The sequence below is a fragment of the Scomber japonicus genome, chromosome 19, assembly GCF_027409825.1.
Source record: "Scomber japonicus isolate fScoJap1 chromosome 19, fScoJap1.pri, whole genome shotgun sequence".
NCBI lineage: Eukaryota > Metazoa > Chordata > Actinopteri > Scombriformes > Scombridae > Scomber > Scomber japonicus.
The window spans coordinates 26843378-26869952 of NC_070596.1; the positions used below are offsets into that span (position 1 = coordinate 26843378).

Genomic DNA, 26575 nt, shown 5'->3' on the forward strand with positions numbered 1-26575 from the left:
ATTTTTTAATTAATTTATTACTCTTTCTTTCTCTCTGTGCTGACCTGCCAAGGGACAACGGATGAAAACTAGCTATCTTAGCTAACTCTGGTGCATTTACATTTTATTTTGAAATGTTCATGAATATACACTGTTCCTTTTTTAAATAAATAAACTAAACTAAACTAAACTAAACTAAACTAAACTATAGCTTAACAATAAAAAGGCACAGACTGGTTGTTGTTTGGCTGCAAATGAAATGTCCTTATAAATATGTGCATGTACAGAAAAGCGAAAAGCTTATCCCTGTTTATAAAGCATATAAAAAGGTATAAATGATCACCCAATACTCTGTTAGACCTTTTTAACCAACTTCAATCCAACTTCTTACTGCAGGTTTTACACATATATGTTGAAAATGATGTTCAATACGCCTCATTAAAAGAAATTATACCTCATTTTTTGAAAGTAAGGCACTCTGCAGCATCAGTTCACCTCACTATATTATACAGTGTGAAGCCTCAAAGTCATTTTTAGCTATATCTAAATAAAATCTTTACTGTATACTTACTGTAATACAAAGCCCTCAGTGTAAAGAATAGAGACTCACACACACACACACCTGGTTAAAGATGTGTTAACTGAATCAGTAATCACTAATCAGTCTTCTTTTGTTGGTTAGATTAAATTAAACTTATCCAAATGTTATCTCTTAATATGCAAAGTCTACTCACTGCTGCAAACTGTGTATATCATGTATGTATGAAAGCATATTCTAGCTCCTTTATGGATGCAATATATATACATATATATATATACATATATATATATATATATATATATATATATATATAAATAATATAAGCCACTCCTGCACACCACCATCACCCACCATGACCTCAATAACAAACACACTGAACAACAAACTCTGACAGCGTATGTATAAGCTTCTTTAAAGTGGAGTTTAAAGTTGGTGTATTAAATTGCACAGGTGTTTCCTAATAAAGTCTTATATCAAACTAACATATTTATATCCTGCAGCTGCACAAAAATATGCTACCACCTCTCAATAGTGCTTTTATCTTAGCAGGTAAATATTGACCCACAGGGGGGTTTAATAAAGGGGGGAAAGCTGCAAACAAGTGGCATAAAAAGCCATTTTTTTAATAGCCAAAGCAAAGCAAAGCAAGGCAGCTATATTTATTATATAGTGCATTTCATACGTAGGGGCAATGTGCTTTAAATAAAAACAAATATTTAACAGTAAGAATTGGAAACAAAAAAACATAACAAACACAATTTTAAAAAATAAATAATAAAACCAAATAATAGTAAAAAATAATTAAATATTAAAACATCCAATTAAAAGTAAAAAAATCCCATTAATAATAGTAAATAAATAAATAAAAACAAAGTAGGCTACAGAAAAATAGACGAGAAAAAAATAAAATAAAAACTGGACTATAAATATAAGTTTGCAGCATAAAATAACGACTTGCTTTAAAATCATTATTACCTAATATTATAATTATTATATTATCATTATTATTATTATTATAGTCAACACACTACGTGACAAACAACTAGCAGTCATTCGCCATCACTGCTTTTTCCTTCCCCTAGTTTCATTTTCCAACTCAGCAGTCAGTCTCCCACCCCAAAAACAAAAGAAACCCAACATATCACAGAAAGTAGAAATTATAAAAAAGGTGTTTCTCTTACTTTTTAAAGTCGGAGCTAAAGAGTCCAAAAGCTGCTCCGGAGTTGCTGGAGGTGGTCGGTGTGCTCTCCTGCCCAGCTTCTATCGCTGCCTCTGCTCCTCCTTGGTCGTTGTACAAAGCTCCCGTCGACATAATGTGTCTTTTTAAAGAAGTAGTAAATGTTATCCAGCTACTTCTTTATCTACTTTACAACCTGTAGTTTGTTTGCTGTAGCTTAGTGTTGCTGTTGTTCTTGCTTTAAAAAAAAAAGTTGGCTGCAAAAAAAAGATTAAACTTCTTACCGAGATTTCACCCACTAACTTTTTCCTCTATGTATCCCCCCTCTCTCTTTTTCTCTCTCTTCTCTCTTTTTCTGTCTTTGCACGCAGAAGCGGAAGTGTGAGCTGGACAAAGTCGGTGTCACATGACTGGGCTTCAGCTGTATAGAGCTAGAAAAACTAGATATCACACTGAGGCATGCTTTACTTTCTATTCTGTTATATTCTGTTGTATATGGGGTGGGTTTAGGGATTAGTATAGATAGATAGATAGATAGATAGATAGATAGATAGATAGATAGATAGATAGATAGATAGATAGATAGATAGATAGATAGATAGATAGATAGATAGATACTGTTGATCACATTAGGAAAAGTCTGACTAAAATAAATGTTTATATGGTGGTTTTACAACTTTCTTTCTTTTTTTCAGAGCATTACATATAGTACTGTCATTACCAGAAGTTGCTTTAGATTTAAAAAAAAATAATAATAATAATAAAATAATATATATATAATACAGTCTTGGCATTATCGATACACTTTTCAACCAACTTAACATCAATACCCTTCTTTTTTTTCCCTCTTCACCTCCCTTCCTCCCCTTAAACATGTATATATATCTTAATATACTAAAACATTATTATGATGTACACGTATATATTAAAAAAATACATGTAAGATGAATACAAATAGTAGAGAATGTAGGAAAACGGATGAGAAAAAATAAATAAGTAAAACATATAAATAAATAAAAGGTTTTACAACTTTCAATTGTTAAAATGGGTCACATTTGGGTCACATGCATAGTCTATGGTTACATGTCTAGAGGAGGGGGGGTCTTTGAGTTTTCTTTTTAACCGAGGACGTGACGTTTCTTTACTTCCGCCTCATTCTTGATCTCCTTTGATCCGCTGCCGGTGACCAATCTCTCTCATCCAGAGACTCTCTGAGCTCCGTGTATATTTCTCAAATGCAAAAAATGGGTAAAATTGGACCCTGAACAGTTTATAAGGGTTACAACATTTGTGGAAGAGGAGGGGGTGTTTAAGTTTTCTTTTTACCCTAGCTAGGACGTGACGTTTCTTTACTTCCGCGTTATGTTTGATTTCCTTTGATCCGCTGCGCGTGACCAATCTCCCTCCTCCTCAGACTCTCTGAGCTCCGTCTACAACACCAGCCAACATTTGACTTTTTTACTTCCGACCATCTCCTCTCTGACGTCCGCCACATACACACACTTACTCACTCACACTTCCACACACACACACACACAAAACACAACCGAGTGGCTTATTTTTTTGGAAGTGACATTAAACACATTTAAAAACACACCTTTGTTCCCTTCCTCCTCCTCTCGCAGGATGTCAGATTTCGACAGCAATCCTTTCGCGGATCCGGAGTTAAACAACCCGTTTCAGGTAAACATCAGCTAGCTCCTCTGGTTAGCCACATTAGCATTAGCTGCTGCTGCTGCTGCTTTATTTCTAATTAATTAAACAACAAGGCATATGCTACTCTCTGTGTGTGTAAGCTGTTGTGTTTTACTATATTGACAGCAGCTGATATTAGATATTTAGTCAATATGTTTGGTTGTTTGTCACTTTTTGTGTTGGTGTGTATTTTTTTGGCTTTGACAGCAGTGACACAACATTTAAAGGTAACATGCAGGTGATAGATATAGCTGGATGGTTGAAGACTGCAGCAGAGTTGGAGCATCGTGTTAATAGTTAATAATAGCTTTTATATTTTCTATTTTTCCGTTTTAACCTTGCACCTGTGTGATAATCGTCTCCATATAGACTTTGAAACATGCATCTATTTCTATTTATTGCTGTTCAAAGGTTTGATTACCTTCCCTGCCTATTAGCTCTAATAGAAAGGACATTAAACGTATGTGTTTTTTTAAAGGGCTGGTTTACAAATGTTCATCTTAAAACTACATTCACGTGCCTAAATGTGCACTGAAACATGTTTTTTCATTCCTCCTGTTCATACTTGCCTTTAGAAGATCCCTTCATAATGCACTCAAAATCCACATAAGTCCTCCTTCTGTGCAAAAAAATGTATTTAAATGTTTTATCTGAAGCTAATATGAAGCTTCACCTACCCACATGAGTCAAATTAAGTAGATATTTTGAATGTTACTGCTTTTTTTAGTGCCGAAGTCTCTCTTTTTGTTACTATACTTCCACCACAGCTCCACGGGGAAACACAAAAAGGGAAATTGATGCTAAAAAAGACTGTAAATGTGTCAGATATTCACTTTCTATGACTAACTCACACTGCTGAAGCCTCATATAAGCTTCACATTAACTTTTAAATGTGTGACTGTGGATTTTGGGCCTCAATCACTTACAATGAAAGCATGTCGCTCTTCTTCCAGCATGTTGTTTTAAGACACTCTCGGAAAATTGTGAACCTTTCCTTTAAGCCTGACATAAGATTGGACTTTCTATTCTAAACCAGAGCTGATAGATAATAGATAAGCCAATCTGAAGTTCAGGGTTCTTGAATAGAAACATTGAACGTAAGATACAAACATAGTAATTGGAGTGACTGTAAAGAAGTGGCGCTCAGAAATAGAGAAGTAAAATGAGGGTGTAACACATCGTAATGGTTGCTTGGTCACACGTGTTTTCACTGTCATGCCTTCATTATGCTGGTGGCTTTATTTAGGCCTCCGTCTATTGGCAGCCTTGTGTCTTGTCATGGAGGAGGCATGCGTTTGATCGTTTTGCTCTGTTCCTCTTCCTCTTTATCTCTCAGGTGAAAAAAGCTGATTAATTGATCAATGGAAATCATTTAGCATCAGGTTACAGCTACACAAAATGTGAATATTTGCTAGTTTTGTCCATTTTCTTTTAACCCTTCTGTTGTCCTCGAGTCTAGGAAGGAAGGGAGGAAGAAGGAAAGAAGGAAGGAAGGAAGGAAGGAAAGAAGGAAGGAAGGAGGGTAGGAAAGAATGACAGAGGAAGGAAGGAAGGAGGGAAGGAAAGAATGACAGAGGAAAGAAGGAAGGGAGGAAGGGAAGGAGGAAGGAAAGAAGGAAGGAAGGAAAGAATGACAGAGGAAGGAAGGAAAGGAGGGAGGAAGAAAGGAGGAAGGAGGGAAGGACAGAGGAAGGAAGGAAGGAAGGGAGGGAAGGAGGGGAGGACAGGGGAAGGAAGGGAGGAAGGAAGGAAAGAATGACAGAGGAAGGAAGGAAAGGAGGGAGGAAGAAAGGAGGAAGGAGGGAAGGACAGAGGAAGGAAGGAAGGAAGGGAGGGAAGGAGGGAAGGACAGGGGAAGGAAGGGAGGAAGGAAGGAAAGAATGACAGAGGAAGGAAGGAAAGGAGGGAGGAAGAAAGGAGGAAGGAGGGAAGGACAGAGGAAGGAAGGAAGTAAGGGAGGGAAGGAGGGAAGGACAGGGGAAGGAAGGGAGGAAGGAAGGAAAGAATGACAGAGGAAGGAAGGAAAGGAGGGAGGAAGGAAGGAAGGAAGGAAAGAAAGAAGGAAGGACAGAGGAAAGAAGGAAGGAAGGATGGTAGGGGGGAGGAAAGAAAGAGACAAGGAGGGAGGGAGGAAGGGAAGAAAGAAGAAAGGAAGGAAGGAAGAAGAAAGGGGGATGGAGGAAGGAAAGAAGGAAGGGAGGAGAGAAGGAGGGAGGGAGGGAGGAAGAACAGATGGAAGGAAGGAAAGGAAGGAAAGAAGGAAGGGAGGAGAGAAGGATGGAGGGAGGAAGGACAGATGGAAGGAAGGAAGGAAGGACGGAGGAAATAAGGAACGAGGGAGGGAGAAAGGAAAAGAGGAAGGGAAGAAAGAAGGCAGGGAAGAAGGAAAGAAAGAAGGAAGGAAGGAAGGAAGGTGGGGGGAGGAAAGAAAGAGACGAGGAGGGAGGGAGGAAGGGAAGAACAGATGGAAGGAAGGAAAGGAAGGACAGAGGAAGGAGAGAAGGAGAGAGGGAGGAAGGACAGATGGATGGAAGGAAGGAAAGGAAGGAAGGACGGAGGAAATAAGGAACGAGGGAGGGAGAAAGGAAAAGAGGAAGGGAAGAAAGAAGGCAGGGAGGAAGGAAGGAAAGGAAGGAAGGAAAGAAAGAAAGAAGGATATTTTTAGCTTTGAGTAAATGACTATAATAAATCATTTCTCCCAATTTTTTTTTGAGGTTTCAATTTATCACAGAAATGTAAAAAAAAAAAAAGTTCCCACCTTCTTCCTGTATCAGTATGTGACACTAAAAAGATGCTGACAGTGCGGTTTCTGCCGTTCAGACGCATGAAAAGTGAATTATTCATAGATCCCATTAACACAGTGACATGACTGCTGAACTCCTGCTGGGCTCACACTTTTGTTTTGTCATTTTATTGGCTCACACTTTTTCACCCGAGGAGATTTTGGAGCTCCTTTTCTCCTCCTCCTCCTCCCTCCTCCTCTTCCTCCTCCTCTGAGCTATCCTCAATAGTTCATGATAACATATGGTGCCGTCATGGCGACATGTGGCGTTCAAATCCCCCCGCGGGCCGCCTTTTTCCTCCTCCATTTTTCTTCTCCTTTCCACACTGCAGTCACGCTGTTTTTTGGCCTATTTTCTCTGGATGTAAGCTAATTAGAGAAATCAGGCTCCCGTGTCAGCTAATAAAAAAAAAAAAAAAAAAAAAATTAAAAAGCCCTGCGAGGAAACACAGGTATCACATTGTACCGTCTCAGGCCGCTTAATCAAATGAGAAATGTGGCACAGAGTGTCTGATTCAACCTTTTTAATATGCAGCACTGAAGGCAAACTGTTGAAGATCTGAGGATAAAGTGACATCATCAACTTGTGAGATTTGTTTTTTTTTTAATTTGGGCTCCATCAGGATGACAGGAAGTGGATCTGAGTTCAGTAGTTTGTGTGATGTTAAGGTGACAGGAAGTACGTAACCATAAGAAATAAGTCAGTAGTGCAACAGGTGGAAGGATTTAAAGAGTTTATATGTGTTTAGAAAAACTTTAATTTTGTATTGAGAGAAAGAGTCTCGATAAAGTGACATCATCAACTTGTGAGATTTGTTTTTTTTTTAATTTGGGCTCCATCAGGATGACAGGAAGTGGATCTGAGTTCAGTAGGCCTAGTTTGTGTGGTGTTAAGGTGACAGGAAGTACGTAACCATGAAATAAGTGAGCAGAGCAACAGGTGGAAGGATTTAAAGAGTTTATATGTGTTTAGAAAAACTTTAATTTTTTATTGAGAGAAAGAGTCTCGATAAAGTGACATCATCAACTTGTGAGATTTGTTTTTTTTTAAATTTGGGCTCCATCAGGATGACAGGAAGTGGATCTGAGTTCAGTAGTTTGTGTGGTGTTAAGATGTTAAGGTGACAGGAAGTATGAAACCATAAGAAATAAGTCAGCAGTGCAACAGATGGAAGGATTTAAAGAGTTTATATGTGTTTAGAAAAACTTGACATATAATTTAGTATTGAGGGAAAGAGTCTCGTCTCATGTTTTTTGAGTTTAAGGATAATAATATAAGTGACATTGTAAAAGCTGATTATCTTTTTAGGTAAATTTGACATTCACAGAGCTAAATTATTCATGATGGATATGAAGTGTTATTTAGAGTCTTTAAAATTGTATAAAAAATAAGAAAAGTTTATCAAAATGTACTTAGAGTTGTTTAATTGAAGAGGTCTGTCACTTATGCCTTTATTTTATTTTATTTTATTTTATTTTATTTTATTTTATTATTTCTCTCTATTGCAACTAGTATGTTTTCTCTATATCTAATTAATTTTTATTTTATTGTATTTATTTTTTAAATAAACTATTGTGTTTTCTTTATATCTACACATTTTATATTTTATTTTAATTTTTTATTTATTTTATATTACAACTTTATCTACATTTTTTTTATTTATTCATTCATTTATTTATTTATTTATTTATTTCTATTGCAACTATTCCTTTATCTAAACATTATTTTATTTTTTTATTCATTTTTATTTATTTCTATCGCAACTAGTATCAATAGTTTTCTTTATATTTACAATATTATTTATTTTTTATTTATGTCTGTTGCAACTATTACATTGTCTTTATATTCATTTATTTTATTTTATTTATTTATTTATTTATTTATTTCCATTGCGACAATTATGTTTTCCTAATATCTACACATTTATTTATTTATTTATTTATTTTATTTATTTTTTATTTCTTCCTTTTGCAACTATTATATTTTCTTCATATCTACATATTTAAAATTTTATTTACTTACTGGAGTGACTGGTTGTTTTAATTAAAGGCAAAACCCCCCAAAAAAAGCAGGTGGAGGAGCAGTAATGATTTTAAAGATGATTTTCAAGGTAGAGAAGTGTTAGTGAGCGTTATGTGTTTGTTAAGAGGCTGTGCAATCGGGCAAAATTAAACTTTAAACACTACATCGCCTGAAATATTGATGACCCCGGTCTGGTGACAAGTTGCAGTGTGCATGTCTGTGTGCATGTCTGTGTGCGTGTCTGTGTGTGTGTGTGTATGTGTGTGTGTGTGTGTGTGTGTATGTGTGTGTGTGTGCGTGTGTGTGCGTGTGTGTGGAAAGATGCTCCTAGAAATGTAAGAGTCTTGGAGGAGCTGTTAGAGGACTCTGCAGTGAGACTGGATGAAGGGGAAAGGAGACTCTCTTTAGGAATCTGCAGATCGGATGTTTTAATCTGGAGCAGTTTGAATGAAACTAGTGCGTGACTGACGGAGGCTGATGGTAAGCTTTACTCTGACTCCACCGACCTGACTGCACCAACCGGAGTTTAACATGCAAATGAAGCCGGAAGATAGTTTTTAAAGTGTGAGGGAGCTGTTATAGACCATTACACCCCATAAGTAAATATAACTGCACTCACCTGTACACACTGGCATTACTGTTATATTGCTTTATAGCTTATTTAAACTGTTTAATGTGTTGTCACTTTATGCTTTTTATTGTTTTTTATTGTGGTTTTGTGTGTGATATACTGTTTAAATGGTGTCTATTGTATTATGTGAAGCACCTTGTAACTTCAGTTTGGAAAGATGCTATGGAAATGACATTTAGCATCATTATCATTACTATTATTGTTTTATAGATGGGCTTTTTGTGCTTATTTAAGCTGTTTACTGTGTTAATTTTATATTTATTTTGTCAATTTGTGCTTTTTATTGTTTTTTATTATGTTTTTTGTGTATGATATACTGCTTAAATGATGTCTATTGTATTATATGAAGCTCCTTGTAACTTCAATCTGGAAAGGTGCTGCTATGGAAATGACATTTAGCATCATTATCATTACTATTATTGTTATTATTATGCATTACTGTAATATTGCATTATAGCTTTTTGTGCTTTTTTAAGCTGTTAAATGTGTTAACTTTATATTTATTGTCCCGATTTATACTTTTTTATTGTTTTTTATTATGTTTTTGTGTATAATATACTGCTTAAATGGTGTATATTGTATTATATGAAGCTCCTTGTAACTTCAATTTGGAAAGATGCTATGGAAATGACATTTATCATCATTATTATCATTATTATTATGCTTAAAATATGGCCATCTGTTTCTAAATGGGCTGGTTTAATCCTATTTTTCCAGTTAGTGTGTTTTACATTAGAGCTGCAGCAATTAGTCAATTAATTGTCAACTGTTCTCGTAATTGATTAATCCTTTGGAGCCATTTTTTAAAGGAAAAGAAAGTCAATTATCTGCTTTCAGCGTCTTAAATGTGAATATTTTCTGGTTTCTTTAGTTTTCTTTGATAGTAAACTGAATATTTTTAGATTGTAGACTGTTGAGGATGTCATTTTGGGCTTTTGGGAAACAACTAATCATTTATTGGAGAAAATAATCAGCAGATGAATTGATAGTGAAAAGAAGCACTATAGGTCACATAGTAAAAACTGTCATTCCTTTGTCTTCATGAGCGAAATCCAACATCAATCAGGACTGTGGTTAAAAGGAAAAACACAAAGTCTCCCTTTTTTCATTTATTTATTTCTTTTCTTATTTCTGTCTTTAGCAGCCCAGAAGCATTCGCCCCTCACCCATCTGAAACTCACGGACGCTGCTATTTATAGCTCGTCTTCTCGTGGAAATTATTGGAATCATCTCGTCTTTGCCAGTATTGAATTATAGGGCCTGTTGCACGTAGAATAAAGAGTGCTGTTTGAATAATGGAGGCGTTTTTAACACTCACATAAAGCCATTTTTCCTCTTACTGTAGAGATTAGAGCTGCTTTCTTTGGTTTTAAAAAATACTAAGATAGACAAGATGTTAAACCTTTCTCCTACAGTCAAGGAAGGGAGGGAGGAAGAAGGAAGGGAGGGAGGAAGGAAGAAGGAAGGAAGGAAAGGAGGGAGGAAGAAGGAAGGGAGGGAGGGAGGAAGGAAAAAGGAAGGAAGGGAGGGAGGGAGGAAAAAGGAAGGAAGGGAGGGAGGGAGGAAAAAGGAAGGAAGGGAAGGGAGGGAGGAAGAAGGAAGGAAGGGAGGGAGAGAGGAAGAAGGAAGGGAGAGAGGAAGAAGGAAGGAAGGGAGGGAGGAAGAAGGAAGGAAGGGAAGGAGGGAGGAAGAAGGAAGGGAGGGAGGGAGGAAGGAAGGGAGGGAGGGAGGGAGGAAAGGAGGGAGAGAGGAAGGAAGAAGGGAGGCAGGGAGGGAGGAAGAAGGAAGCAAGGACAGGAGGGAGGAAGGAAGGAAGGGAAGGAGGGAGGAAAGAAGGACGGAAGGACGGACAGAGGAAAGAAGGAAGGTAGGTAGGAGGGAGAAAGGAAAAGAGGAAGAGAGAAAGGTAGAGGGGAGGAAGGAAAGAGGGAGGGAGAGAAGGAAGGAAGAAAGGGGGGAAGGAAAGAGGGTAGAAAAGAAGGAATGACAGAAGGAAGGAAGAAAGTGGGGAAAGAGAGAGGAAGGAAATAAAGAGAGAAGGAGGAAGGACAGATGGAAGGAAGGAAGGAAGGAAGGAACAAATGAACAAAGGAACAGTCAAAACAGACGATGTTCTTAAAGTGAGATCTTTTTGTTTTTCAGGATCCATCAGTGACACAAGTGAGACCGACGGCTCCTCCGGGCTTAGAGGAGTACAATCCTTTCTCAGATGGCAAACCAGTGAGTACTTCTACATTTCATTTTCACCCAGTAGCACTGAGCTGCATACATGAAATACTTCTACTGTTAATGTTCAACCAGTCAGAGGATTTTTCTCTTTAGCTGTAATGTGATTCTTGTTATTTCAGACACTCACATGACGCCATAACTGTCAGAATATAAAGATTTTAAGTTAAAAAATGGTTTGAAATGAATCATAGTGCCATCAAATCTAACATATGTGCCACCAGAGAGCTTTATAACTACCCTTTTTTTATAATCACATCACCCAAAAATGAGGAACCTTGTATTTGATTAGCTCTTGTTCTCAGTTTAACCCTTTATAGGACACTCATTGAAAGGAAGGAAGGAAGGAAGGAAAGGAAGGAATGCAAGGAATGAGGGAGGAAAGAAAGGAAGGAAGGAAGGTAGGGGGGAGGAAAGAAAGAGAGAAGGAGGGAGGGAGGGAGGAGGAGAAGAAAGAAGGAAGGAAGGAAGGAAGAAGAAAGGGGGATGGAGGAAGGAAAGAAGGAAGGAAGGAGAGAAGGAGGGAGGGAGGAAGAACAGATGGAAGTAAGGAAAGGAAGGAAGGAAGGATGGAGGAAGGAAAGAGGGAGGAAAGACAGATGGAAGGAAGGAAGGAGGAAATAAGGAACGAGGGAGGAAGAAAGGAAAAGAGGAAGGGAAGAAAGAAGGCAGGGAGGAAGGAAAGGAAGGAAGGAAGGATATTTTGGGATATTTACAGAAGTTACCAAATATGATTATTTGCCCAATAAAGGGTTAATGTTAAATGACTCACTACTTCACTGTCAGCTGTAATGACGGTTAAACTGTAAATGCGTGTATGTTTTTCCTCCGTAGACGCCCCCGAACATGGCGCCCAAGACGGCACCGAGCACCACCACCACACAACCCGCCATCATGAATCCCACCGAGGAGCCTCCGGCCTACTCGCAGCCTCGGGGACAGGTACGTAGCTTCCTGTTAAGTATTTCAACATAAAGGAGAAGAAGTGTACAAGACATATATGGGTCAGTGATGTAATGCAACCCAGTGTCATTTGGTGTAACCAGTATTTTTTCATAAAAATTATATACAGGAACATAGATGTGGAATAAATGTAATCCACTTTTAGCAACACAACAACTTTCACATCATCTGTCACAATTTACTTTGAAAAAATGGTTGTTTTTTAGGTTATTTCTTGCTCAATATTGATAAAATGCTTGAAAATGTAAATGTAGAAATGCTCCAAAAAATGTATTTTCATTTGATGTTTTAAAATGAAGTAATTATTTGTATAAGTCCACTTAAATACATTGTAGGTGGATAAAATATTTAATATTTATCATTATTTTGTGGTTACACCATTTGACATTTTCAGGAGCATTCAGTCTTACTTGGTTAAAAAAATGGTACAAATAGCTGATGCTGCTTTTAAGACCATTTTTTTAAAGATATTGTTCAATTGCTTGCCAACCCTTATTTGTCACTGACCCATATGTATGATATCAATTCACTCAACAATCCCCCAAGACATTGACATAACACCCAACCATCCATAGAGTCACAAGTTAATGTGTATAGGCTATAGATGAAGAAGACAGTGAACCAAAGTAAATAGTTATTAATTAAATCTAATTAAATTGGAAAAAACAATACCCTAGTCTTTATCTAAGGGTTCCTAAAGAGAGTCATAAAATACTAGAAAAGGCTTTCATATATTAATAAATGTTGAAAGGATCCTTTAAGTGTAGGCTATATTTAAGTTTTTCTAGCTTTTAAGAAGTACATCACATACTTGAGGTAAGCAGCTTCTTTTTTTTTAGTAGATTTCTGCTCTGTGGTGAGCTTAGAAATATAAAGTCCAGCAGTCTTTACATCCTCACCATGCTCATGTTCCTCTAAGTTTGCACTGAAGGAATAAAATGCTTTAACATGACCGCTGGTTTCATGCTAAGCTAGTGGACAGAAATGTTGTAACCCAGGAGAGTCTTTCTGTGGTCGTGGTTCCTTACTGAGGGGAGACACAGAGTCTGAGAGGAGTCCAATAAAGCAGGCAGAAGAAATAACTTGAAATATCTTGTTTGGACTCTTGGGAACAGCTGCTATAGTGTGAGGATTGGATTTTTTCGAAAAGTAGAAATATATAGAGAGAATTTCTAGTAGGGGCTGCTCGATTAGGCCTATAGAAAAACTAATAATCACAATTATCTGGGTCAAAATTGAAATCACGATTATTAAAACGTTTTTTTTTTTACTTTAGAAACATGCTGCATTTATTGGACATTTCTTGTTCATTTGGCTTAATTAGTTTTCTCTCCCAGCAGCAGCCTTTTATCTGCCGCTTAACGCAACACACAGCAGAAAATGTGCAGAGATATTAGAGCTGAGCTGGTTACCATGACGACAGTTCAGTGAGTTACCATGACGATAGTTCACGCAACACTTCCTGGTTTTTAATAATTAGTCAGTAAAGTCAATATTGTCTGACGCAGGCTGGAAACTCTGCACTTTTATTTACAGTTAAAACATTTCACCGTGTGTTTCAGCTTCTGTTAAAGTAACGGAGCTGCAGCGGCTTCCGGTGGCTTCCGGTCTAAGCTTTTCAAAATAAAACCTTCGTTATTGAGCGCTATTCTTTTTACAGCCTATGGCGCTATCTCGTTATTATTAAAAATCGTTTCCCCCCCGATTTTGTTATTTTTGAGATCGTTTGGCCCCTAAATCGTAATCAGGATAACATTTTCGATTAATTGAGCAGCCTTAATTTCTGCTATTCTAGTGAGCGGACCAAATCATTAGCCAAACACCCCACACACATACACACACACACACACACACACACACACACACACACACACACACACACACATATACATACACATACACACACACACTCACTCCTGTGCTTGTACCAGAGATATGACATCTGTTTTCTGTGTGTGTGTGTGTTTGTGTCTACAGGAGCAGACGAGAGCAGCTGCTGAGCTCTTGAGGAGGCAGGAGGAGCTGGAGAGGAAGGCTGCAGAGCTGGACCGGCGGGAGAGAGAGATGCAGTCCCTCAGTGCTTCAGGAGGTTAGAAAGCTGCAAACAGCTGCAGATCAGTGCTGTCCAAACTACAGATCATACACTTTCTAAATCCATACACGCTTAAAAATGAGTTTTCCCACCAGCAGCTGTGAGCAAGTGCAGCTTTTTCTGCTCAGTTTAATCAGTTTGAATCACATATGTTTGTTTTCTGCACAGCATTTAATGACCACACACACAGTTTAAAGGAATAGTTTGATATTTTAAGAATGTGCTTTGGGGTTTTTTTCTTATAGTTAAATGAAAAAATTAGTTTTATTTCATGTATGTAAGGTGCTGTATGAATAATGTTACTATTAAGTTATATAAAGTTATTAAGTCTGGTTGGTAAATATGAAGTTAAAGTCAGGAGGAAGTTATCTTAGCTTAGCAGAAGGACTATAAACAGCTAACTTGGCTCTAGTTGAAGATTACAAATCAGTCTAGCAGCATTTCTCAAAATTATTAATTAACACATATCCTGTTTGTTTAATCTGTACACAAACAGAAATGTAAAATTGATGTTGTAAACAAGGAGTTACATGCTATAACTATTTTTTTTAGCTAAGATATTAGACTGCACATTTGATTTGAAATAACAGTAGTTATAGTAACCGTAACCACTCTTGTTTTAAGCATAGCTAGTCACCTGTTGACTCTTGCTTCATATTTAACCCTTACATACTGTTAAGGGTCTAATTTGACACATTTTCTTTACATTTGAGAGAAGAAAATAACATTAAAAACTTTACTTTTATTCAGAAATTTGATGACTTATCCTCGTGTGACCCAGAATATACAAATATTAAAATATTTTACAACTTTCTAAAAATGTTTTTGTGCAGCCGATATATAAAATTACACATAAAAATGATATATAGGGACTAATTATGCCCGAATATGAACAGTCTCATTTCACTCTCAGCCAGAAATCAAACAAGCATATTTCCTAAAATGTTGAACTATTCCTTTAAATTCACTTCTGTAGAGCTTCTGTATAGCCACTGTTTCTATTTTAAACCCCATCAGGCATAAAATATATATCCCTTGTATCTCAGAGCCAAAAAAAAAAAAAAGTGCTGAGTTTGTCTCATCTGAAGACGCTGCACTTTTTACTGTGACTTCACATTCACACCAGAATCCAAGAAGAACATCAGAGCATGCATTTACTGTTCATGCAGCTAGTCAGTAACCATATTCCTCAACTTTCTATGATGAAGTTTCTGAACCAAGGCCAGCTTAGACTATTAATAATACTGTATGGGATCCTTCTTAAAGCGTATAAGGTCAAACATGAACTCACATTTCTTATAAAAAACCTGATACTAACTCATACATTTGATTTCTGCTGCTCTGTTTCAGGCAGGAAAAACAACTGGCCTCCCCTCCCGGAGAAGTTCCCCATGGGTCCGTGTTTCTACCACGACATCACCGTGGACATTCCTGTCGAGTTTCAGAAGACGGTCAAGATCATGTACTACCTCTGGATGTGTAAGAAGTGCTTTTATTTTCTTATATTTGAAGACATTTGTTACATTGTGATGACATGAGGGGCAATGAATTCACCCACAGAGTCAGAAACATACAGACAGAATAATCTGCTTGCAGTCATTATTAAACACTTCCTTAAATCACTTCTTAGCCTCCTGAAAGCTTTGAGGTATAAATCCATCTAAATATCAGTGAGGAGAAACTCTTAAAAACACATTTTGACTCTTTAACTGATGTCATGATTTGTAAATTAGCTTGTTTGGACATCCAGATTTGGTTTCTGTTCCTATTCTCACACTGAAATGATCACACAAAGGATTATGATGTTAATAATAAGAGTTAAGAATATTAGTAAAACACATTGTAAGATTTCTTTGAAAAGTACAAGAGAGAATCTGTACATTTCTTGCTTTTTTTTACCTCCAAATTTGAAACAAGGAGGATAAAAAGAGTCTGTGGCTGATACAGACATAGTCAAATATAATATTTTTTACCAAATACCTTGATATCAGTAATGGGAAAGTATTTTAAGGATGACTGCTGGTGCTTTCACAACATATTTACACAATGAGACTTTAAAAAATCATCAGTAATGTGGCTATAATGACTAAGTGGGTAAAGACAAATAATACAACCACTATAACAGTCTGGTCAGTTTAGAAACTCACATCACTTTAATCTAATGCAACCTTTAAAACCAGGAAAAGTAACAGCTCTCATCCCAGATCACGATAATACTGTATCCAAAATCTAAGATGATGTCTGGCCTCATATCACAATATCGATATAATATTGATATATTGCCCAGCCTTGTCTTCAAATGCCTTTAATGCAATAAATGACCTGGTTACAGCTCATATTATAGTCATTACTGTCTATGTGCAGAAGTACAGATACATACATAACATATATTTTTTTATTCTTCTCAGTCTTAAACAGATTAGTTTAGTTAAAAAAAACATACAAAGCTGTTTTAATGATGTAAGTCAATTTGTATTACCAATTAATTACAATGTAGTGTATTTATAAATCACTTTTCAAAGCCACATCACAACATAATATCATAAAATTATTTGATGAAAAAGACAAAAACGGATAAAAGCCAATATGCTGTAATGAAAATAATCATTAAATGGTCCTGTCTAGTTTCAGTCAGGCCTCTGGAACAGATAAAAAACATCTGCCCGAGGATCTCAAACTGTATAATAACTCAAAATGTACCGAGAGGCCATAAAGTAATCATTAAGATCTTCAAATGTCCTCTAAAACACACCAGGAGTCGGGATAAAGAGGCTAAAACAGAACCGAACACACACACACACACACACACACACACACACACACTCTCTCTCTCCCTCCTTAATCAGGGCAACTGCTTCTCCTCCCTCCACATTTCAAAGCTGAGGCCTAATAGTGTTAAACATTACAGTTAGCGTCTGTGATCCAGTGAATGAATGTCCTGCAGAGGAATTCGGAGGCCACATGACGGAGGCACGTGGTGCAGTCATGTGGCCTGATGAAGTGGCCTCGGCTCGGTCAGATGATCCTTTTTTAAAGGCAGACTTCAGAAAAGCAGTGGATACTAGTTTAAAGGACTCTTCCACCCTGTTTCTCCTTGTTTAGTTTTTAGTGTTAGTGTCATTAAAAGCAAAATGATTTCATTGTATTTGAAGAAAACTGGATCTTTTGCAGCTTTAAGTATTTTAGAAGAAGGATCTTGATAACATTTGAGCCCATGCAAATATCTGCGACCATACACCCACGCTGTACTCGGCTCTGCTTTGTCAACCAGCACGATAATGTCATATTTCACACTGTGCTGTGAAGCGGTTGCCCTGCAGTGAAACAGGCCGTCTGTTACAGTACAGTCACAGCGGATTAAACCCTGCAGTCACTATCAGGACCCCAAGAACAAATGGTGAAGATTAATTATTAAATGTGTGTGTGTGTGTGTGTGTGTGTGTGTGTGTGTGTGTGTGTGTGTGTGTGTGTGTGTGTGTGTGTGTGTGTGTGTGTGTGTGTGTGTGTGTGTGTGTGTGTGTGTGTGTGTGTGTGTGTGTGTGTGTGTGTGAGCCCTGCACAGTGTTACATACTGAAATATTAAGCCTAAGTGTTTCCTCAATGAAGACACTGCTGCACCAGCCAGTAAACAGTCGTCCTCCAGCCTACTTTCCAGTCACACACACACACACACACACACACACACACACACACACACACACACACACACACACACACTGCTGCCCCACTTACAGTTAAAAAAAAAAAGCTCTATCCAGATACTCACTCTTATATTTTTTTATTTTTTTCTCTCCCTTTCAGTTCATGCTGGGACGCTGCTGGCTAACATGGTGGGCTGCCTGGCCTGGTTCTGTGTGGACGCGTCTCACGGAGTGGACTTCGGCTTGTCCATCCTCTGGTTCATGCTCTTCACACCTTGCTCCTTCGTCTGTTGGTACAGACCCATTTATGGAGCTTTCAGGTAAACGACACACCTTTAACCTTCCTGTCGTCCTCCCGGGTCAAATTGAGCTCGTCTGTTTTGACTGTTCCTTCCTTCCTTCCTTCCTTCCTTCTGTCCTTCTTTTCTTCCCTCCTTCCTTCCTATCTTCCTTCTTTTCTTTCCTTTCCTTTCTTCCTTCCTTCCTTCCTTCTGTCCTTCTTTTCTTCCCTCCTTCCTTCCTATCTTCCTTCTTTCCTTTCTCTCTTCCTTCTGTCCGTTTTTCCTTCCCTCCTTCCTTCCTTCCTTCCTACCTTCCTTCCTTTCCTCCCTCCCTCCTTCTCTCTTTCTTTCCTCCCCCCTTCCCCCCCCTGCTTTCCTTCCTTCTTCCTCCCTTCCATCCTTCCTTCCTTCTTTCTCCCTTCCATCCTTCTTCCTCCTTTCCTTCCTTCTTTCTTCATTCCTCCTTCCTATCTTCCTTCTTTCCTTTCTCCCTTCCTTCCCTCCCTCCTTTCCTTCCTTCCTACCTTCTTTCCTTTCCTCCCTCCCTCCTCCTCTCTTCCTCCCCTCCCTCCTTTCCTTCCTTCTTCCACCCTTCCATCCTTCCTTCCTTCTTCCTCCTTTCCTTCCTTCTTCTTCCTTTCCTTCCTTCTTTCTCCCTTCCATCCTTCCTTCTTTCTTCCTTCCTCCCTTCCTTCCATCCTTCCTCTCTTCCATCCTTCCTACTTTCTCCTTTCCTTCCTTCTTCCTTCCTTCCTTCCTTCCTTCTGTCCTTCTTTTCTTCCCTCCCTTCCTCCCTTCCATCCTTCTTCCTCCCTTCCATCCTTCCTTCCTTCTTTCTCCCTTCCATCCTTCTTCTTTTTTCCTTCCTTCTTTCTTCCTTCCTCCCTTCCTTCCATCCTTCCTTTCCATCCTTCCTTCCTTCTTCCTTCCTTCTTCCTTCCTTCTTTCTCCTTTCCTTCCTTCTTTCTCCTTTCCTTCCTTCTTCCTCCTTTCCTTCCTTCTTCCTCCTTTTCTTCCTTCTTTCTCCCTTCCATCCTTCCTTCCTTCTTTCTCCCTTCCATCCTTCTTCCTCCTTTCCTTCCTTCCTTCCATCCTTCCTCCCTTCCATCCTTCCTTCTTTCCCCTTTCCTTCCTTCTTCCTCCTTTCCTTCCTTCTTCCTCCTTTCCTTCCTTCTTCCTCCCTTCCTTCCTTGACTTGAGGACAACAGGAGGGTAAAATCAACTTGGGCTCCAACTACAACTTATTTTTATTATCCAAACTATTCCATAAAGAGCAGAGCAGGGTGCTTGCAGGTTTTTTGTTCCAACCAGAGATTTTGGCCTCAATGAAAAGATCTCACATTGGGCCTCGTCACCACACACACACCAACCATGAGCAAATACTGTAACCACACTTCTACCTGTAAAGACTTGCAACTCTCTTGTAGTCCAATATTTACTGACATTGAGCTGTGATAATATAACACTGAGCAGACACGCAGGAAACATTCTGCATACAGATAAAGAGCTAGTTTAAATGTGAATTAAATAGTCTATGGATGATGATATGTTAATTAAAGGTCTGGTGTGCTGCAGCCATATTTTGCTCCTTTATGGAATAGTTTGGACATTCCTGCATTATACAATAATTTCTACATAATTTTTGCGATAAATTAATTAAATTGTCAGAAGATAAAGAGAACTGTAAAATCCTCACATTCGAAGACACACTTGGTAATTGGATTATCAAAATAATTCATTTTCTGTCAATTGATTTAATCTTTAACTTCATATGTACAAGCACAGCACTGTTTTATTCACATTCTGCTTTTGTTTTTTCTTCTTCTTCTTCTTCTTCTTCTTCTTCTTCTTCTTCTTCTTCTTCTTCTTCTTCTTCTTCTTCTTCTTCTTCTTCTTCTTCTTCTTCTTCTTCTTCTTCTTCTTCTTCTTCTTCTTCTTCTTCTTCTTCTTCTTCTTCTTCTTCTTCTTCTTCTTCTTCTTCTTCTTCTTCTTCTTCTTCTTCTTCTTCTTCTTCTTCTTCTTCTTCTTCTTCTTCTTCTTCTTCTTCTTCTTCTCCTGCAGGAGTGACAGTTCATTCAGGTTTTTTATTTTCTTCTTCGTGTACATCTGTCAGTTTGGCATCTACGTGCTTCAGTGTATCGGCATCTCCGGTTGGGGCGCCAGGTGAGAAAATACAACAAGTACATACTTCAAAAAAAAGTGTGTGTGTGTGTGTGAGTGTTTTCAGGTTTTCAGCTGTTTTAGCACCCTGACATTTTCAGTATGATAGATTATAACATGGTTTTAAAATTAAGATTTGTGTTTTATTACAAGATTTTGCAACTAAAAGAAAATCAGTGAACCTTCAGTCCAGTCTTGCCATCTTTGTCCAGGTCATTATTTAAATCCTTACATTAAACCTTTATGCCTCACATGTTGATTTGAACCTTGAACTGAATCTGTTGTTGATGCTGATGCTGGTGATGTTAATCTCAATATTCTTCTTCTATTGTCAACAAATTTAAAAAGACCAAAACCAACAATGTCTCTCAGTATCCTGTCTGTGGCTCTCAACTCCCAAAGTACTAATTCCCACTGAGGAAATAAACCTTTTAACACAAGTCATTCATTTTTATTTTTTATATTTTGTTTTAAAGCTCAGTAATTTCCTTTAAACAGCTGGCCAGTGTAGCTTTTTTTTTTTTTAGCAACCATTTACTCAAACAGGAGCGGAAATAGTGCAGTTGCTGGAGACTATTTCCAGCAGCTGGGCAGTGTGTGTGTGTGTGGGATCGAGTCAAAATTAACTAGTGTGTGTGTGTGTGTGTGTGTGTGTGTGTGTGTCTGTGTGTGTGTGCGTGTGTGTGTGTGTGTGTGTATGTATGTGTGTGTGTGTGTGTGTGTGTGGTAAAGAAAGAGCACCATCACCCAGTGCAATTAAATGATGTAACTCACTGATGTGTTTTCAGTAGTTTTTGGGGCAACAGCAACAACAGAGGTCTGCAGCAGCACAGGAGAATAAGGCTTTGTTCATTGTTGGTTTTGGTCTTTTTTATTAATTAAATTTGCTCAATTAATGCTGAATTGTTTTCTGGTCCTTAGTGGCTGGATCTCTGCTTTGATGGGCCTGAATACAAGCATCCCAGTCGGCATCATAATGATCCTCATCGCTGCTCTCTTTACCTCACTGGCTGTCATGTCTCTCATCATGTTCAAAAAGGTGAATACACACAAGAGTCATTTCTGTTCATAAGAGGAAAGCATAAAATATACCAGGACTGTCATGAATGGTATCTTTCTTATAGTCCATTTCAAGCTGTGATACACTTTTCCCAGCTCCTCTCCCATTCACGTAAACATTCCCTGTGGTCGTTTTTCCCTCCTGGATTTCTTCCACTGTGGCGAGTCTTCTCCTTTTCACTCCCAATTTTAGTTAACCAGGCTGTGGGGTAGATAACTACACCCTTCTCCTGTCCTATCAATGGCTTCCACCTTGTATATTCAGTTGTAATTCATCTCTTTCTTTCATATTCTTCTTCTTTTTTTTTATTGAGTGAAAATGGATCTTTACAGTCATCCCCACATCATCCTCATAAACACTTTTCATTCCCAAAGCCACCCTCCTCCCATCCCCTCCCCCCCTCCCCCCAGACCCACCCCACTCATTCCCACACACCCAAGCCTCCACACACACACACACACACACACACACACACACACACACACACACGCACACGCACACAGACCAACAGAGAATCAAACCACAACTAAACAAGTAACAACCCAGAAAAGAGAAAAGAGAAAAAATAAATATTAATAAAATAATAATAATAAAATAATTTAAAAATAATAATAATAATAATAATAAAATAATTAAAAAAAAATAAAAAAAAATAATAATAATAATAATAATAATAATAAAAATAAATAAATAAATAAGAAAAAATGTATTGGAAAAAAGTAATAATAATAAAATAATTTAAAAATTAAAATAATAATAATAATAAATAAATTAATTAATTAATTAATTAATTAATTAATTAATTAATTAATTAATTAAGAAAAATGTATTGAAAAAATAATAATAATAATACATTTATTACATAAATAGACAATAAAGAAACATAATTAATTCATAAGAGAAATAAATACAATCAAGTAAAATATTTGCAAATGGGTTACTTACAATTCTTTCTAGATACTTAATGTGATTTTTTTTGTTTAACGCCCTTTTAGGTCCATGGGATGTACCGTACCACCGGTGCCAGCTTCGAGAAGGCCCAGCAGGAGTTCGCTACGGGCGTCATGTCTAACAAAACGGTCCAGACGGCCGCCGCTAACGCCGCCACCAGGGCTGCGACGACAGGCTTCAAGGAGCAGATCTGATCGACGAGCCGCTTGAGCCCACTCACCTCTCCGTCCACCCCTTCCTTCTCCTCTTCTTCTTCTTCCTCCTCCTCTTCTCTCAGTGCGACACCCAGCTACCACCACCCTGAGCCAGCCGCCCCTGTTTGAACGCATGAAGAGCCCCCGCCTCATCGCCGTCCTCCCACCCTCAGCCTTCTGACGTTATCTGCTGTATGAGTGCATTGCAGTTTGGCCGTCTGTGATCCGAGTTACCCGAGGGGGGAAATTTGGGAACATTCAAACAGAACAGGGCTTCAGCTCTCTCCGTCCCTGCTCCACCGACATCATTGTGCACTCTCATCTCTGACTCTGGGACTCAACCCCCCCCCTCCCCTGCAGCTGCACTCCTACCACTCAACCAGCGTGCTCGACTTTATTATTATTATTATTATTATGTTTTTTCTGTGTGTGTGTGTGTGTGTGTTTGTGTGTGTGTGTGTGTGTGTGTGGCCAACTACATGAATGTTTGTGTGCCTCCTATATAAACGTCCGTGCCGCCTCGAGGCCTCTCTGTCTGTCCTCTGCAGACAGATAACACTAATGTAGCCGAACCAAGTCCCACCTCCTTCTGAAGTTACCTGGGCATTTTCACCTCTGTCTGTACCCCTCCTCTCCTCCTCCTCCTCCTCCTCCTCCTCCTCCTCTGTGTGTCTGAGCCTGTCTTTCATCTCATAATCTAATCACTACTTCCTATTTTTAAATTAATTTATTACAGGACAGATGGATGCCGTCGAGTACTCACTATAGTCTCTTTCATTCAGCAGCAATTTCTCTGATTTCTCTCCTTCTTCCCCCCCCCATCAGTTACATAACTTAACACTGCTGCCCCCAGGTGGAGTGACTTTTTATTGCTGAAGATGAATGCTGTGCATTCCAGTTCACTGCTTTGCCTTCTACCTTCTGCTTTTCCTCAGATTTGGGTTTTCGAGAGTGTGTAGCTTTCCCTTAAAGTGACGCTTCACCCAAAATCATACGTGTAGGTGTTGTAGGGCTGCAGCTAATGATTATTATCACTATCTACCATTCATCATTACAAAATAGTTTCCCAGAGCCCTAAAACAACATATTCAAAATGCTCTTTTTATCCTAAAACCTTAAGATGTTTCATTTAAAATCATGTCAAACAGACAAAAGAAGCAAATTCTCATATTTTAAGAAGCTGTTTTCAATTAATTAACTAATCATTTTAGTCCTTCTTCACCATCTACCAATTATCATCTTGATTAATAGTGATAAATTCCAATCACAGCTTCCCAGAGTCCAAAAAGACAGATTCAGATGACTCTTTTTATCCAACCAACAGTTTAAAACCTGAAGATATACAATTTACAATCTAGTAAAACACACAAAAGAAGCAAATTCTCATATATTAGGAAGCTGTTTGCCATTTCTGCTTGAGAAAAAAAGATCAAAATCACTTCTCAGGGTTTCAATTCACTAACTAATCATTTCAATCTTTCTTGAAGCTCTACTAGAGGTTGTTTTTAAAGCCATATTTTGGCAAAACTTAAGTGTTTTTCCATATTTTTCGGGGGGTGCTGAGCCATGCTGTCTCTCTCTCTCTCTCTCTCTCTGTGTGTGTGATTTTCCACTGCTGAGATAAAAAGTTGTTGAGCTTGATGACAGTTTGGAGGTTTTTGCTGGCTTGCAGGAAAAAAAATGCATTAAGTTAATGCCTGTTGTCTCCAGCTCTTCATTTCACATCCCGCTGTAGCTGCTGTCTGCTCCTGTTATTTCCTCTCTGCAGCGTTTATAGCTGATCTGCTGCTGCTGACCCAAATACTAGCTCCAAATATCTCCACATCTGTTGTTGTGTCTACCTGTCTTTATTAAAGAATGGTAACTTCTTCTTCGATGAAAGTCTCCCATTAGAGAGTGGAAGGCTTTTAATATGAGGTGACAATAGCAGGAAGTGTTGAGTTTTCATCGTCGGTAGATTAACGCAGCTCTGATAAGGAAACGGTAAAATAAGGCAGATAAAATGAACCAACTGGAGCTAATGGAGCAACTTTAATGGAGTATATGCAGCTTAGTGAACCTGTAAAATGGACATTGGATCTATTTTAAATTCAAGCTGCAAATTGTGAGATTTCTATTTTTTGATTTTGGGTGAATTTGTCCTTTTAAAAAGTTTGCTTTCAAGTATTTATTTGCTTGGATGTCTTTTGCCTATAATTGATCTTACATAGCCATTGTGAAATAACGTTTGGTTGCACTTTAACCTGGTTTAGCTGGACTGGAAGGACCTTTATACATAACATGAATATATATATATAAATAATAACGGCCTCCTTACAACTTCCTGCTCATTAATGTAGATGTTTTTAAAAAATTCATAACATGCACCAGCTGAGTTTGGCACAGTTTCCTCATTTTTTGTGTCATTTCCTTGAATTAAAAAAAAAAGTTACAGTTACACAGTTAATATAAAAGAGAGAGAGAGAGAGAGAGACACTATTCTGTATATACAGCTGCATGTTTATACAGCCGAAGAAGAAGAAGAAGAAGAAGAAAAAAAAAAGTAACTCGTCTCCAGCTTTTTGTTGCGTGCCGGAGATTTACCTCAGTTTAACTCAGGATGTGCTCTTCACTTGCATGACGAGGTGAACAATTAAAACAAGATTGTATGAAATGAAGCACCGACTGGCCCCTCCCCCTCTCCTCCTTCCTCCCTCCCTCCTCCTCCCCTCTCTCATTGGTTTTAAAATATATATATATGTGTGCTGTATATTTGATTTATCCTAATAATAAGAAATAAGACTTTAAAATATGAGAAAATTAAGACGGGCCAGTCATGATTGAATTAAATTTGCCTGCAGATATTATAAGAATCGAGCTTTGACTATCATTGAAAATCAAAAGCATCAAATCTGAAAAATCATTCTTGTGAGTCCTTTTTAATTTCAAAAAGCATTTAACCTTACAAAAAACATCCTCCAATGTGTCTCTTAGTTTTGTCCCATCACGTTGTCATGGTTTCATGTTTAAACCAGTTAAGCCTTTGTAAGTACAGTATGTATGTAATGTGTATGCTGTGTAGGAGTGTAATGTAAAATAGAGGGAATTGAGCCTTTAAAGTCTTAATTTGTGGATCTTTGATGGTTCGGATTAACTGGAAATTTAAGACTTCCTTTTTTTTCTCTCTCTCTCTCTCTCTCTCTCTCTGCTGACTTTTCCTTTTTCTTAAAACTTCATACTGGCTTCATATGAACCAGTAACACCAGTACATGTGTATGCATCAGTACAGCAACCAACGTGAGATTATGACAGGACTTGCAGAACCATTGCTGATTTTTTTTTTTTTTCTTTCTTCTTTTCGATGATTAAATGTGAGAAAGGTGTTTTGTTTTTTTTTAGATCGCAACGCAACGTGAAGCTGATGATGTGACGTGCTGTAGCTGGACTGTTGCTGCTTTACAGCTCTGCTTTATAATCAAACATGACGTGTGGGTAGAAAACACTGAGAATGACTTTTTTTTCTTTTTTTTTTTTCCTCCTCTTTCTCTTTAACAGTTACAAATTCAAGGAAGGGATGATTGTATATTTTGTAAAACTGACAGATGGGTCGGCTGTTTGCGCTAAAAAACAAAAAAAAAAAAAGATTTGGTGTAATTTAAAAGATGCACTCTGGTTTCACCTTCAGTCGCATGTCGAGTAGTTTGAGTTTTGTATATTTATTGTTATTAACACTGAATAAAATTCTTCTTCTGTATGTGTTTAACGGTTTCTCTTTTTGTATGAAGTTATTCATTTATCTGTTCGCTATGTGGTTAAACATCCAGAAAACAGGAAGGACAGGAGGAAGGAAGGTAAGGAGTTAGGAGGGAGGGAGGGAGGGAGGGAGGAAAGGAGTAAGGATGAAAAGAGGAAGGAATTTAGGAGAGAAGGAAGGTAGGAAAGAAAGGAGTAAGGAGGGATGGAAGGAGGAAGGAAGGGAGTAGGGAGGGAGGAAGGATCCTTCCCTCCCTCCTTACTCCTTTCTTTCCTTCCTTCCTTTTCTCCTTAATTCCTCCCTCTTTTTGTCCTTACTACTTTCCTTCCTTCCTTCCTTCCTTCCTTCTGTCCTTCCGTCCTTCCTTCTCTCCTAAATTCCTTCCTCTTTTCATCCTTACTCCTTTCCTTCTTTCCTCCTTTCCTCCCTCCCCCCCTCCCTCCTTA

General features: G+C 38.1%; 2 protein-coding genes across 2 annotated transcripts in view; one reads left to right on the forward strand and one right to left on the reverse strand.

Annotated features, from left to right (window-relative positions):
• Nucleotides 1–2039, reverse strand: part of ap3b1a (adaptor related protein complex 3 subunit beta 1a) — a 66127-nt gene extending 64088 nt beyond the window's left edge. Inside the window, 1 exon segment of the mRNA XM_053339524.1 lies at nucleotides 1702–2039. Coding sequence (XP_053195499.1) covers nucleotides 1702–1832 — 131 coding nt within the window. The 5' untranslated portion in view covers nucleotides 1833–2039.
• A 1204-nt stretch (nucleotides 2040–3243) lies between these two features.
• On the forward strand, nucleotides 3244–22735 carry LOC128380240 (secretory carrier-associated membrane protein 1-like). Its single transcript, XM_053339974.1, has 9 exons — nucleotides 3244–3380; nucleotides 10971–11048; nucleotides 11889–11996; nucleotides 13995–14106; nucleotides 15460–15588; nucleotides 17911–18070; nucleotides 20093–20194; nucleotides 21113–21230; nucleotides 22247–22735. Exons 1-9 carry the CDS (start codon nucleotides 3324–3326, stop codon nucleotides 22394–22396), a joined length of 1014 nt encoding a protein of 337 aa, XP_053195949.1. The 5' UTR covers nucleotides 3244–3323; the 3' UTR covers nucleotides 22397–22735.
• Nucleotides 22736–26575: the final 3840 nt, after the last annotated feature.

Excerpts from the sequence above, each read along its gene's own strand:
- LOC128380240 (XM_053339974.1), top strand. The coding sequence starts at position 3,324 with ATGTCAGATTTCGACAGCAATCCTTTCGCGGATCCGGAGTTAAACAAC. Across the intron at positions 18,071-20,092 it reads CCCATTTATGGAGCTTTCAG|GAGTGACAGTTCATTCAGGT; the intron begins GTAAACGACACA and ends CTTCTCCTGCAG. Across the intron at positions 20,195-21,112 it reads ATCTCCGGTTGGGGCGCCAG|TGGCTGGATCTCTGCTTTGA; the intron begins GTGAGAAAATAC and ends TCTGGTCCTTAG.